Below are 12,982 nucleotides of genomic sequence, written 5' to 3' on the forward strand. Positions count from 1 at the left end.
TTGGCACTGTTGTACTTCTTAGGACCAAACAAAGTTTAGTAGCTGCTATCGAAAACTGCTTAAAATTTTTTTTTCTTATATTACAAAGAAATATACTTATTTACTTTCAAACGAGCACTTAATTACATCTCTCTTTAATAACCATATATTTTGGACAATTTTAATTAACAAATTGTGATACTTTTTTACGGGGACGATTGCTAAAACACGACCAAAACCGTCGGGGGAGGTATTAATAGACGCGTTTTTGCCTGTTGTTGTTGTTGTTGTAGCGATAAGGTTGACAAAACGCGTCTATTAATTTTTCTTTCCGCTTTTTTGGACGGGTTATTGCAGTCGACCTCGGTTTCAAACTGTTTTTCGCGGAGAACTTTTGAACGGGTAGAAAAACTTAACTCCCGTGTTTGTATTCTTAATACTGAAATAACTACGCGTCCTCAGATACCCCAATTGAAGACTTTTTTATAATTTTCTGAAGGACCCAAATGGGTGCACTTAAAATTTCCTACTAAATTCGTTAAAAGAAATTTACCATCACAGCAACCCATATCTGATATTCCGATCCCTTTTTTGCTTCCCTGTGTCGCTTTCGACGAAGCAACCCCGGTAATTTTGACACTTCGTTCAGTGTCAAAACTCATGTTCAACGCAGGTTCCACGCTAGTTTGACACTGACCGAAGTGTCAAACTGCCGTGTGTTAGAAAGGGAAAGAAATTGTTTCCCTCTCAGACATATCATACTTGTAAACCTGTACAATGAGATAGGGTATGAAGGGAATGAATGTTTCGTATCAGGTCATCAGTGGTTTTGAGTTCTATTTATTTTACGACACACATGTAATTTCTTTGTGTAAATATGATAAAAACGATTTTAATTTTTTATTTGTTCCTTTTAACTGTTGTAATCGATGGAAGGAGACGTGTCATTATAAAACGAAAGACCACAGCGAAAACTGGCAAAATTGAATCATGGAAGGGTAAGTGGTTCCCTGGCCCACCACATCCAAAGGATCAATGGAAAGGCAAATGGTTTCCATACGCACCTTATACAAATGTGCAACCGCTTTATAAACATTACAAGAAACAATTAGATGCAGCAGATATCTGTGATGATGGCAAGGTAGAATAAGCAAATCTGTACCTAATTGGTCCGAGGCACCTATATATTAACAATTTTTTAATGCAATTACAGCAATTTATAACCTTCGATTACGATCCAAACAGTATGCAACAATACTACGAACACCTATGCTTAACAGCTAATCGCACCTTATACACACCAAACATGAAATTGGAGGCATTGCGTACAGAACATTTTATACCACCTGCATATGTTGCGCCAGTCAAGTGCCTTAATGAATCAATCGAATATGATACAACACTGCCCACTTATGGTGCATTCCGTCCGTTAATGCCAAAATATGGTTCATATTTATATTTACCAGCGCAACGTTGGCTAAATGCAATGTCACGAGGAGCAGTTGTTATGCTTTATCACCCCTGCGCGTTTAGTGGTCAAGTCAAGTTATTACAAAATATATTAAGGGCATGTTTATATCGTCACATTATAACACCTTCACAGTCTTTGAGTTCAGACCGTCCACTCGCTTTATTGGCATGGGGAAAAAGTTTGGAAATGTCTGTAGTAGATGATCATTTAGTTGTTGATTTTATTAAACAAAATGCTAAGCAAGGTCCAAATTACTTATTAAAGGAAACTAGTAATGGTAAGACGTATGAAGCGGGCTTAATACAGGAAGCTCATTTAATAACCGATGAAAATGATTCAGAAGTCTGTGGATACAAAGAGGGAATGTAAAAGCTTTAAGTAGATAAAAACTGTTGTGCAATATTGATCTTGTATAAATTAATTGTTATTTTTGTGCCTTATTACGAAGCCCAATTTATGAAGTTTATTCTAAAACTCTTTTTTATATATTCGTACATTTAATATTTTGTTAGAAGAAAATTATAAAAGCAATTTAAATAAATACAAATTTTTTTTTAAATTATATATTAATAAGATCATACGATTTATTGCCTGCTGTAGCTACGAAATAGCAAATCTTCAAATGCTGCATCATTTGCCTTACTTCTCATAATTGACAACCTTACCTTTCAATTCCACACCGGGAAAGAGGACGGCGATGACGAACTAATGACACTATTTTGGCTGGTATTTACTACTTCAACATTCCAATTAAAGCTCACTTATCAAAAATATTAAAGCTTGTGATTATCTTAACAGCCTTAACATTTATTATTCAAAATCGAAAAGAAACTTTTAGGTTGTAGGATTATAATGTACGTTATAGTTTCATAATTTGATTTTTCTCACAGTTCAAGCATATTAAGTCTTACTTAATATGCATATTAATTATAGTTTACATATATCTCTTAATTAAAAGACGTTAAATCTTCGTTAATTTTGTCTGAAATAGTACGGATTGGCGATGAGCAAACTATAAAGAAACATGAATTTATTATTAACATTGCTTTTGATTTAAACTGTGGATACTTACTGTTGTATTAGGAAGAAAATGTATGTTTATCTACATCTCCATCTTCAATATTTATGCCATGACTTTGTTGTATATGTATTAAAAGTAATTGTTGCTTTTGAAACGATTTATCACAAAATTTACAATGTAATACTTTATGAGCTGTAAAAAAAAAATATATAAAAACATAGCTATTAAGGACTGTTCACGCGTTATATATGAAAAAAGATTCAGTTTTAAGTTAAACAAATTAGACATTTGTTAGGAACGATTTATATAATTAAAAGAAATCGTCTAATAGACTCAAGTGAACCAACCTTAAGGTTTTAATATTTTCAAATAACAAAATAAAAATATGCGATACGGTTGGCACATTAATAGGTTCATAAATCTTACGAATAACTTCTTTCTCTAATACAAGCCTCAGAAACTCGTTGTTGTTGTTGTAGCGATAAGGACACTCGCCGAAGGGAGTGGGGAGTGTTATCGATGTTGATGGTCCTTCGACGGATGCAAATCCGATACGTTCCGGTACCAAACCCGACCACCTCGGGAACGATTTGTTATGACCACATGCGACCATCTGGGCAATACCCCTCCCACCCCCTAAATCCATGAGGAGTTCGGGGTTGCCAGAGCCTCGGTTGTTAATGTAACAGGATTCGCCACGGATAGGTGAGGCTGACAATTGGGTTTGGAGAAGCTTTATATTGCGCTGGCAACCTGAAAGGGTTGCGCTACACAACTTGAATCTATTTGGAATTGTAGTCGCCTCTTACGACAGGCATTGGCCAGAAGAGGCACCACCGACCATATCTTTCGGGGAAATTATTATTAGGTATACCCATGACCACTTTCAGGCTTGGTGTGAACACAAGCACTATAAGAATTGCAAATGGACAATGGGCAGCCATATCATCGTGTGAGACATCCTGGCTAACCTGGCCCTCATATGACAAGGGGCGCACAGGAACACTTCTGATTTTATACAAATCAGTTCTATCGTCCCTGATACCCCAGCGGGTTAGGGGATCAGAATATACCCGCGGTAGGTATGCCTGTCGTAAGAGGCGACTAAAATACCAGATTCAAGGGGCTGTGTAGCGCAACCTTTCAGGTTGCCAGCGCAATATATAGCTTCTCCAAACCCAATTGTCAACCTCACCTATCCGCGGCGAATCCTGTTTCACTAACAGACGAGGCTCTGGCGACCCCAAGCTCCTCATGGAACTTGGGGGTAGGGAGGGAGGGAATGGCGTGAAGGTTTAATGTGGTCACATAAATCGTTCCCGAGATGGTCGGGCTAGCACCTTAATGGTGCTATGGTACCGGAGCGTACCGGATTTGTATCCGGAAAAGGACCATCACATCGATAACACTCCCCAAAGCCTTCGGGGAGCAACCTTATCGCTACAACAACAACATCGTCCCTGATAAGGGTTCTAACAGGGCATTGTTTAATAGACAGTATGGTGCTAGAATGGGGCAACGACCTTCGACTATTGTCGCAGCTGCAAATGTACAGAAGAGGAGGAGTGTCCAGTACTTAGTAGGCGTAGGTTGGCCATCCTTGGTAAACCTTTTCTACGTGATTTTGCTGAGGTCTCTAGCTATGAAGCCAAGGCTCTAGCAAAATATATAAATTCCACGAAGTGGTTTGACCCACCTTAGGCAGGGTTGTTGTTGTTGTAGCAATGTTTCGCCCACCTAATAGCCGCGACCGATCACAAATTGTCATCAATATCCTCTAACGGGAGTCAAAGGAATCTTGCTGTTTCGACAGGGGTGGACCATAATGAAAGGGTTGTTAGAGGCGTTGGTTCCACATTACAATTTAAGAGATGGTTGGTGTCATGTGGGGACACATTGCAAGCGGGGCATACATTTTGTATGTCGCGGTTGATTCTGGATATGTAAGAGTTTAACCTGTTACAGTATCCAGAACGAAGTTGAGCCAGAGTGACTCGCGTTTCCCTAGGGAGTATGCGTTTCTCTTCCGCAATGTTTGGGTACTGTTCCCCGAGAACTGAATTCACTGGGCAATTCCCGACATAAAGGTCCGACGCCTGTTTGTGGAGTTGACCAAAGACCTGCTTGTGTTTTTTTGCTTCATACGGCTGAGTTTTCAGGTGTCGTATTTCCTCAAAATGCTTACGGAGATGACTCCTTAAGTCCCTGGGCGGTGCTGCCTCATCAATCAGATGTCTGTGGGGATGTTTCTGGGTATTCAACAGGAACTGTTTGGTTAGCATCTCATTTCTCTCCCTGATGGGGAGTATTATCGCCTCATTATGTAGATGGTGTTCTGGGGACATAAGAAGACAGCCCGTGGTGGTTCTGAGCGCAGTATTTTGGCAGGCCTGTAGCTTCTTCCAGTGGGTAGTTTTTAGGCTTGGCGACCATATAGGGGACGCGTAGTACGCAAACGGTAGCGTAGTGCCATCGACGTGGATGTTCAAAATGGTCGACGTTTGGGACGTCCAAGTTGTAAATAGGGTCGCGGATGATTTAGTCGGTGATAATGCCAAGTTTCGCGAGGCGAAAAAACTGGAGAGATCAGGGAGGTAGCCGTTTATTCTGTTGCAAAGCTCATCGATCTTTGGGCCCGTACCTGTGGTCATTATTGTGCAGTCATCGGCGTAAGAAACGATAGTAACTCCTTCTGGTGGCGAAGGTAGTTTTGATATGTAAGAATTAAACAAAAGTTTAAGTGGCTTTGATATTTCGTTTCTGAATTGCACCGATGCCTGCCGACCACCCAGATAATTTGCGGTCCACCTTTTAAGGCATGGGGGAAGGGTAGACCGTTCCAAGTCTTGCAGTAACGTGCCATGGTTGACCGTATCAAAAGCTTTTGATAGGTCTAGCGCTACGAGTACTGTTCTATGGTGGGGCTTCTGATTTAAACCACAATTTATCTGGGTGCTAATGGCATTTAGCGCGGTGGTGGTGCTATGGAGTTTTCTCATGCCATGCTGATGACAGGCTAGCTGCAAATTTGCTTTGAAGTGGGGGAGCAAAATGGCTTCAAGCGTCTTGGCTACTGGCGATAGGAGAGATATCGGGCGATATGACTCTCCTATGCGAGCTGGTTTCCCAGGCTTTAATAGCGGGACCACCTTGGCCATTTTCCATTTTTCGGGTATGACAAAGGTGGAAAGAGACAGGTTGTAGACATGTGCTAAATATTTGAAACTCTCTTTCCCTAGGCTTTTAAGCATCTGCATGGCTATGCCGTCTGGGCCCACTGCTTGGGATGGTTTAGCATGACCGATGGCATCCTCAACCTCTTTGGCGGTGATGGTTATTGGTGACGCGCTGAACTTATGTTTACGTGCGCGTCTGTTGGCCCTACGTCTATTTTTGTCGACCGTAGAATGCATTATGTATTGTCGGCAGAAAGCGCTCGCGCATTTTTTCGCATCCGACAGCACTTTGTCTCCAAAGGCGATGGAAACTTTGTCTTTGAGCCTAGACGGATTCGATAGGGACTTTACAGTGGACCAAAGTTTACCTACACCGGCAGAGAGGTTACAACCGCTTAGGTGCTCCTCCCATTTCGCCCGATTGTGTTCATCCACAAGCAATCTGATGCGTTGGTTTATATCCCTTATTTGGGGGTCGCCGGGATCGAGCTGTCTTATAAGGTCATATTCTCTCGCTAAACTTGCGGCCTCTGCCGGGAAGTGGGCCGAATTTCGGAAATTCTACCGGCGGGAATGAAACGAGCCGAGGCGGATTCAATGACCTTGCGGAAAGCACGCTCCCCTAGGCGGGCATCAGTTGGGATAGGGAGGGCAGCAAAGCGGTTGTCTGTAAAGGATTTGTATTCGTCCCACTTTCCTTTTTTAAAGTTAATGAAAGTGCGTTTTTCTGCGACGACGAAGTCGGCGGGACGCTCGAGCGAAATAAGTATAGGCAGGTGGTCGGATGCCAATGTTACCATCGGCTGCCAGTTGACGCAGTTTACGAGTTCTGCGCTCACGATTGAAATATCCGGCGAACTGTGACAGCTTCCTACCATACGTGTGGGGGCGTCTCCGTTTATAGTGCAGAACGTCGTTTCTTCTATTTGATCCGCTAACATCTCACCCCTACTGTCCACCCGCAAGTTTGAATGCCATAGATCGTGATGGGCATTGAAATCGCCTAAGATAATGCGATTGTTTCCAGTGAGTACGCCGCTGATATCAGGGCGGTATCCATTTCAGTGTAACCCCATTTAACAGGTGACAGGAGGTATGTAGATGTCGATGATTTCTAGATTTGCATCGCCCGACCGGACAGATAATCCTTGACGTTCTAAGACACTGTCCCTGCGGTCGATGTCGGGATCAAATATATGATATTGCACAGTGTGGTGTATGATAAACGCGAGGACGGGTGACTACGCCTGGGTTGTGGAAGGCCAGTACGCGATTGCTTTGAGGCCCTGAGACTAGACATCCTTGGGTAGGCATTGGAGTACCCGGTGTATTTGGGTATGCGGCCTGGCAACATGGCGCAATGAAACCCATCGGGGGTTGCCGTCGCGGAGACCAGAGCATCTACGAAAGTGGCACCGTCCATGGCAGGAGCTGCATTGGGCGGATGTCGCAAACGTATATATTCTGTGCTGGCAAACGGTGCAAAGGGAGGTAGGGACTAAGAGTCTATTTCCCTGACCTACACAATTGTTGTCGGAAAAGAGGGGGAAGAAGACGGGGGCAGGGCTGATGCTCGGCATTGCTCCCGACTCTACTACGGAGATTGTAGGTATGAGTGGGAGCAGCCGTGTGAGTTGGTGGCGCCGTGGGGCGCGAGCAACAGCAGGTACTTGTTGTGGCTTGCTGAGCAGCGGGGCTGCTGGAAGGTATCGAAGGGCGCTAAGGCGCAGACTACGGGACGTCCTAGGACGTGAACAGCAAGGGTCCACAAAAGATTTATAGAAGTTACGTGGACGTCTGGTTTTGGGGTCTAGCCCAGAACAACCTGTCCGAAGCAACCATCCCTTACACGACACACTGACAAGAGTATGACCGTCCTAAAGAAGATTCTTTTCCGGCAGATGCAGCAAAACCATTTCTCAGGACCGAGGTCAGGAGACGGACGCGGATTGGGTTCGATACCTTCCCGGAGCAAGAGAATATATAGCAGTCCCGCTGCAAGGGGCTGCTGGAGGATGACAATTTGTGGGAAGGACGCAACAAATTAAATGGGGTTACACTGAAATGGCAGTCCTTGGTCGGGAAAAATCCCGAGTCGCTCCGGTACATAGAACCGACGGTCTTTGGAAGCGCCTTAGGCAGGGTAGGGGTCCTCTTTGAGACCGTATAGGGTATTACAATGGGCCCATTGCTGGCCTAAGTAGTGAGCTGTTACCATAGTGTCCAGCTCAGCCCTTGCAACCTAATCTAACCTACGACAGGCATACCTACCCTGGGTATATTCTAACGCCCTAACCCCTAAATTGCTTCGTCCGTCATATTTTTTGTAGGATAGTGTTGTCAGGTTTTGCGGTGAAAATCACATCTACTGCCAAAGCAAAGGCACAACTGCTATTTAGGTCTAGGTGCATACCGTCAAATCATAGTTGTTGTAGCAGTGCTTCGCCCCATCCAATAGGTGTGACCGATCACACATTGTCATCAATGTCAAATCATAGTATAAGGTTGTTGTTTTCTCAATTAAAATTATTTTTACCTAACGCGCTTTACTTATTTGTACAAACTAAGGTACATGCTATAATCAAAATTTGAAAGCTGTCCTTTTTACTACAGTAGTGTGTTTTGGCAGAAATCTTGAAAAAAGTATATGATACAAAAGAATATTTACCAAAGCCTTGTGCATTAATATTTAAAAGTTGCGTATTTGATCCCAACTTATGATGCGGGTTTGTATTCACTTGATGCAGAGTCATATTTGTATCTTGGTTGTTGTTATTATTATTACTGGTATTACTAGTATTTATATTATTATTGCTGTGGGAACGTTTATGTTCACGCAAGCTGGAACGTTGAGTATAACCTATGAAAAAAGATTTTAAAACAACGGTTACTGATTACCTATATTCAATCTTTGAATACATCCAAACGTTTTTCACAAACCTTTTGAACAAACCGAGCATTTGTAGGGTGTAGGATTCTTATGCTTTAACATGTGGTCACGACAATCTGTTTGCTGACGATAACCTGAATATGTAAATTTAGCAAGTAAAGAACTAATACTAATCTTACGACAAAACAAAACTTACATTTCCCACAAACATCGCAGCTAAATGGCTGCTCCCCTGTATGCGTACGTTCATGATTGATTTGATGTATTTTCTGATGAAAGGATTTTTCACAATATTGACATTCAAAACGCTTCTCACCATGTTGACGCACATGATATTGAAAACGCAATTGCGTATAGTTTTCAAATGTTTCCTTGCAAATATGACATGTAAATGTTGATGTCAGATGAAAGTTCTTATGATGCCGTTGCAAATGTAATTGACTACGAAAATGTTTGCCACATTTGTCACATATCAGTGAATCCAAACGCGAATGCTTGTATTTGTGTTGAGACAAAAGGAATTTCGATTTAAATGCCTTAGAGCAAATATTACAAGTGTATGCTGCCTCTTGTGGATGTACGAGTAATTGGTGCTCTTTTAGAAGTGTGCTCTTTGGGAATGTTGCAAAACAAATGTTACATTGCACGGCGAGTGCTCGTTTAACAATATATTCATTGGCGGCACCGTCATCGCTTTCATCCTCGCTACTACTACTGCCATAATTCAATGGATCTAAAGCATCTAATGTTTTAGCTATTGGTATAGCAGAATTCACTTTGTTCATTTCTAGGTCAGATTCTGCTTTTAAAATTTCCAAAGTTTCCATATCTATCGGTTCGGTATTGATTTCATCAAATAACGGTGGTGGTGTACCCAAATAACTTTCGGCATAAACAGCCTCAATGTTACTTCGAGGACTTTGATTTTGCTGTGTATGTTCATATTTTGGACTTAATCGTGGTGAATTATTTTGTGAGATTACTGTACGTTCAGGAGTTTCTGGTGACTCTTCTATCCAATCGTCGGGCAAAAATACAGGCATTGGTGAAGAAGCAACTGCTTCGCTTTTTACTGATTCAGCTGCTCTTGGCGACAAGCGCCCTAAGCTGCTAGATTCCAACAGCGTATCGACATGGTTAATATATGATTTTAATAAAGTTTGTGTATCAAGACAAATATTGCGCAAATGTTTAACATCATTAAAACGCTCAAAACACTCTTGACATATTTGTTGTGGCAATCCATCGCATGGTTCAATCTGAAAGGTTGGTAATTAGCTGTCGTCTCATCTACTCAACATAAAGCATTCAACTCGGATACTCACATTTAGTTTCCAAAGCAGTATTTCATCAAAAACTTCCCTCAGTTCATCACTCGGACGGTGATATTTGGGTGAGTCTTCCTCAATTCCTGTAGACGCCTCGTTTGCATTAGCAAATATTCGTTTGAATTGCAGATCTCCATCACCATTATCGATTCGGCTACAAGTACGACAAATGCTTTCTAAAAAGGTTTTGAGATCATTACATATATCGGAGATGGTTAGCGACATTTGCACTAGCGGCTACTTTAAATAAACAGCAAAATTTATAATTTAAAAACGTGTCCCAAAAAATTTGCCAAGCACTATTAAAGCACACATTAGGGATGTTATAGTCGGCATTGGCGTTTACCGGGAATCGATATTAAATTTAAACAAGTAAGGAAGGCTAAGTTAGGGTGTAACCGAACATTACATACTCAGTTGAGAGCTATGGAGACAAAATAAGGGAAAATCACCATGTAGGAAAATGAACCTTGGGTAACCCTGGAATGTGTTTGTATGACATGTATATCAAATGGAAGGTGTTAAAGAGTATTTTAAGAGGGAGTGGGCCTTAGTTCTATTGTTGCACGCCTTTTCGAGATATCGCCATAAAGGTGAACCAGGGGTGACCCTAGAATTTGTTTGTACGATATGGGTATCAAATGAAAGGTGTTAATGAGTATTTTAAAAGGGCGTGGGTATCAAATGAAAGGTGTTAATGAGTATTTTAAAAGGGAGTGGGCCTTAGTTCTATAGGTGGACGGCTTTTCGAGATATCGCCATAAAGGTTGACCAGGGGTGACTCTATAATGTGTTTGTAAGATATGGGCATCAAATTAAAGGTATAAATTAGGGTTCTAAAAGAGAGTGGTGGTAGTTGTATATGTGAAGGCGTTTTCGAGATATCGACCAAAATGTAGACCAGGGTGACCCAGGACATCATCTGTCGGGTACCTCTAATTTATTTATATATGTAATATCACGAACAGTATTCCTGCCAAGATTCAAAGCTCTTGATTTCGCCCTGCAGAACTTTTTCATTTACTTCTACTTAATATGGTAGATGTCACACCCATTTTACAAAGTTTTTTTCTAAAGTTATATTTTGCGTCAATAAACCAATCCAATTATCATGTTTCATCCCTTTTTTGGTACAGAATTATGGCATTTTTTTTAATTTTTCGTAACTTTCGATATCGAAAAAGTGGGCGTGGTCATAGTCGGATTTCGTCCATTTTTTACACCAATACAAAGTGAGTTCAGATAAATACGAGAACTGAGTTTAGTAAAGATATATCGATTTTTGCTCAAGTTATCGTATTAACGGCCGAGCGGAAGGACTGACGGACGACTGTGTAAAAAACTGGGCGTGGCTTCAACCGATTTCACCGTTTTTCACAGAAAACAGTTATCGTCCTAAAATCTAAGCCCCTACCAAATTTCACAAGGATTGGTAAATTTTTGTTCGAATTTGGCATTAAAAGTGTCCTAGACAAATTAAATGAAAAAGGGCGGAGCCACGCCCATTTTGAAATTTTCTTTTATTTTTATATTTTATTGCACCATATCATTACTGGAGTTGAATGTTGACATAATTTACTTATATACTGTAAAGATATTAACTTTTCTTTTAAAATTTGAATTTAAAAAAAAATTTTTAAAAAGTGGGCGTGGTGGTTCTCCGATTTTGCTAATTTTTATTATGCAGACATATAGTATATAAGAGTAACGTTCCTGCCAAATTTCATCATGATATCTTCAACGACTGCCAAATTACAGCTTGCAAAACTTTTAAATTACCTTCTTTTAAAAGTGGGCTGTGCCACGCCCATTGTCCAAAACTTTACTATATTTCTATTCTGCGTCATAAGGTCAACACACCTACCAAGTTTCATCGCCTTGTCTCTCTTTGGCAAATAATTATCGCATTTTTTCTGTTTTTCGAAATTGTCGATATCGAAAAAGTGGGCGTGGTTATAGTCCGATATCGTTCATTTTAAATAGCGATCTGAGATGAGTGCCCAGGAACCTTCATACCAAATTTCATCAAGATACCTCAAAATTTACTCATGTTATCGTGTTAACGGACAGACGGACGGACGGACGGACATGTCTCAATCAAATTTTTTTTCGATACTAATGATTTTGATATATGGAAGTCTATATCTATCTCAATTCCTTTATACCTGTACAACCAACCGTTATCCAATCAAAGTTAATATACTCTGTGAGCTCTGCTCAACTGAGTATAAAAAGGCATGGCTCAACTATATGGTTGCTCCACAAATCACACACAAGATTGCGCATTGCGCATGTAAAGAAAACATCAGCTGTTTTTTATGGCCAATTTTTACATCATTTTCTTTTAGCTCTTGTTTTTTTCTCTCTTTCTTTCATTCGCTCCAGCAGTCAAGTGTGACGTTGATGCTCAGAACGAAGCAATTTTGAACTCTCTGGGTAGGAAATTTGTGTGGTTGCTCATCTCAGGTGATTTATTTTTTTTTTTTTTTTTCATATAACTGAGGTGCAGTGGTCGACCAATATCAAATATCTTGGAATTGTACTTGACCCAAAATTACTTTTTAGAGATCACACCCAATATATTCAAACTAAAATTAGTATATGTATTTAATTAGCGAGCTTTGCTCATATTGCTTTATACAATGGTTTTTGTAATTGATATTAGAGGAAAATTGTGATCAAAAGGAATATAAACAAAAAGGCTACTCTTACAGACCAATTGCACAGCGAACAACGGGACATTCATATGGCTTAGCAGCTAAAAGGCTTGCACTGATATGAATGTTGGAGATTCGAGTTCAACGCTCAGCTCCCGAAAAGCTAGCTGATGAAGAAGTGAAATTCAGAAACATGTCCTAGTAACCATCGCCGTTTGTAAACTTACAATTTTTCTAATTAAATACATACATTACATTTTTAATTAAATACATATGATCATATTGATATAATAGTAACAGCGGAAGTATTAAAAACAAATAATGTAAAAATCCGAACAAATGTTACTAAGCTTTCAAAACCGCGCCTAAAAATCATATCCACACCATTAGGAATAAACTACATACAGAGTGTATATGCCTACATGGTGATCAAAAGGAATATAAACAAAAAGGCAACTCT

At 40.5% G+C, this 12,982-nt stretch overlaps 2 protein-coding genes across 3 annotated transcripts; one reads left to right on the forward strand and one right to left on the reverse strand.

Moving 5' to 3' along the window:
* Positions 1 to 703: 703 nt before the first annotated feature.
* Positions 704 to 2,473, forward strand: LOC137252202 (uncharacterized). Of its 2 annotated transcripts, XM_067787594.1 has the most exons (3): positions 704 to 837; positions 916 to 1,120; positions 1,193 to 2,473. In XM_067787594.1, exons 1-3 carry the CDS (start codon positions 782 to 784, stop codon positions 1,817 to 1,819), a joined length of 888 nt encoding a protein of 295 aa, XP_067643695.1. In that variant the 5' UTR covers positions 704 to 781; the 3' UTR covers positions 1,820 to 2,473. The 2 variants fall into 2 exon arrangements, with proteins under 2 accessions (XP_067643695.1, XP_067643694.1); XM_067787593.1 differs by having other exon boundaries at positions 759 to 1,120.
* LOC137252201 (gastrula zinc finger protein XlCGF48.2-like) lies at positions 2,237 to 10,284 on the reverse strand. The gene is made up of 6 exons (XM_067787591.1): positions 9,863 to 10,284; positions 8,734 to 9,796; positions 8,588 to 8,671; positions 8,316 to 8,507; positions 2,523 to 2,663; positions 2,237 to 2,462 (listed from the first exon to the last, which is right to left on the reverse strand). The coding sequence occupies exons 1-5, from the start codon at positions 10,088 to 10,090 to the stop codon at positions 2,530 to 2,532; spliced, it is 1,701 nt and encodes a 566-aa protein (XP_067643692.1). The 5' UTR covers positions 10,091 to 10,284; the 3' UTR covers positions 2,237 to 2,462; positions 2,523 to 2,529.
* Between the last annotated feature and the right edge of the window lie 2,698 nt (positions 10,285 to 12,982).

Source organism: Eurosta solidaginis, chromosome 5 (assembly GCF_040869045.1).
Source record: "Eurosta solidaginis isolate ZX-2024a chromosome 5, ASM4086904v1, whole genome shotgun sequence".
NCBI lineage: Eukaryota > Metazoa > Arthropoda > Insecta > Diptera > Tephritidae > Eurosta > Eurosta solidaginis.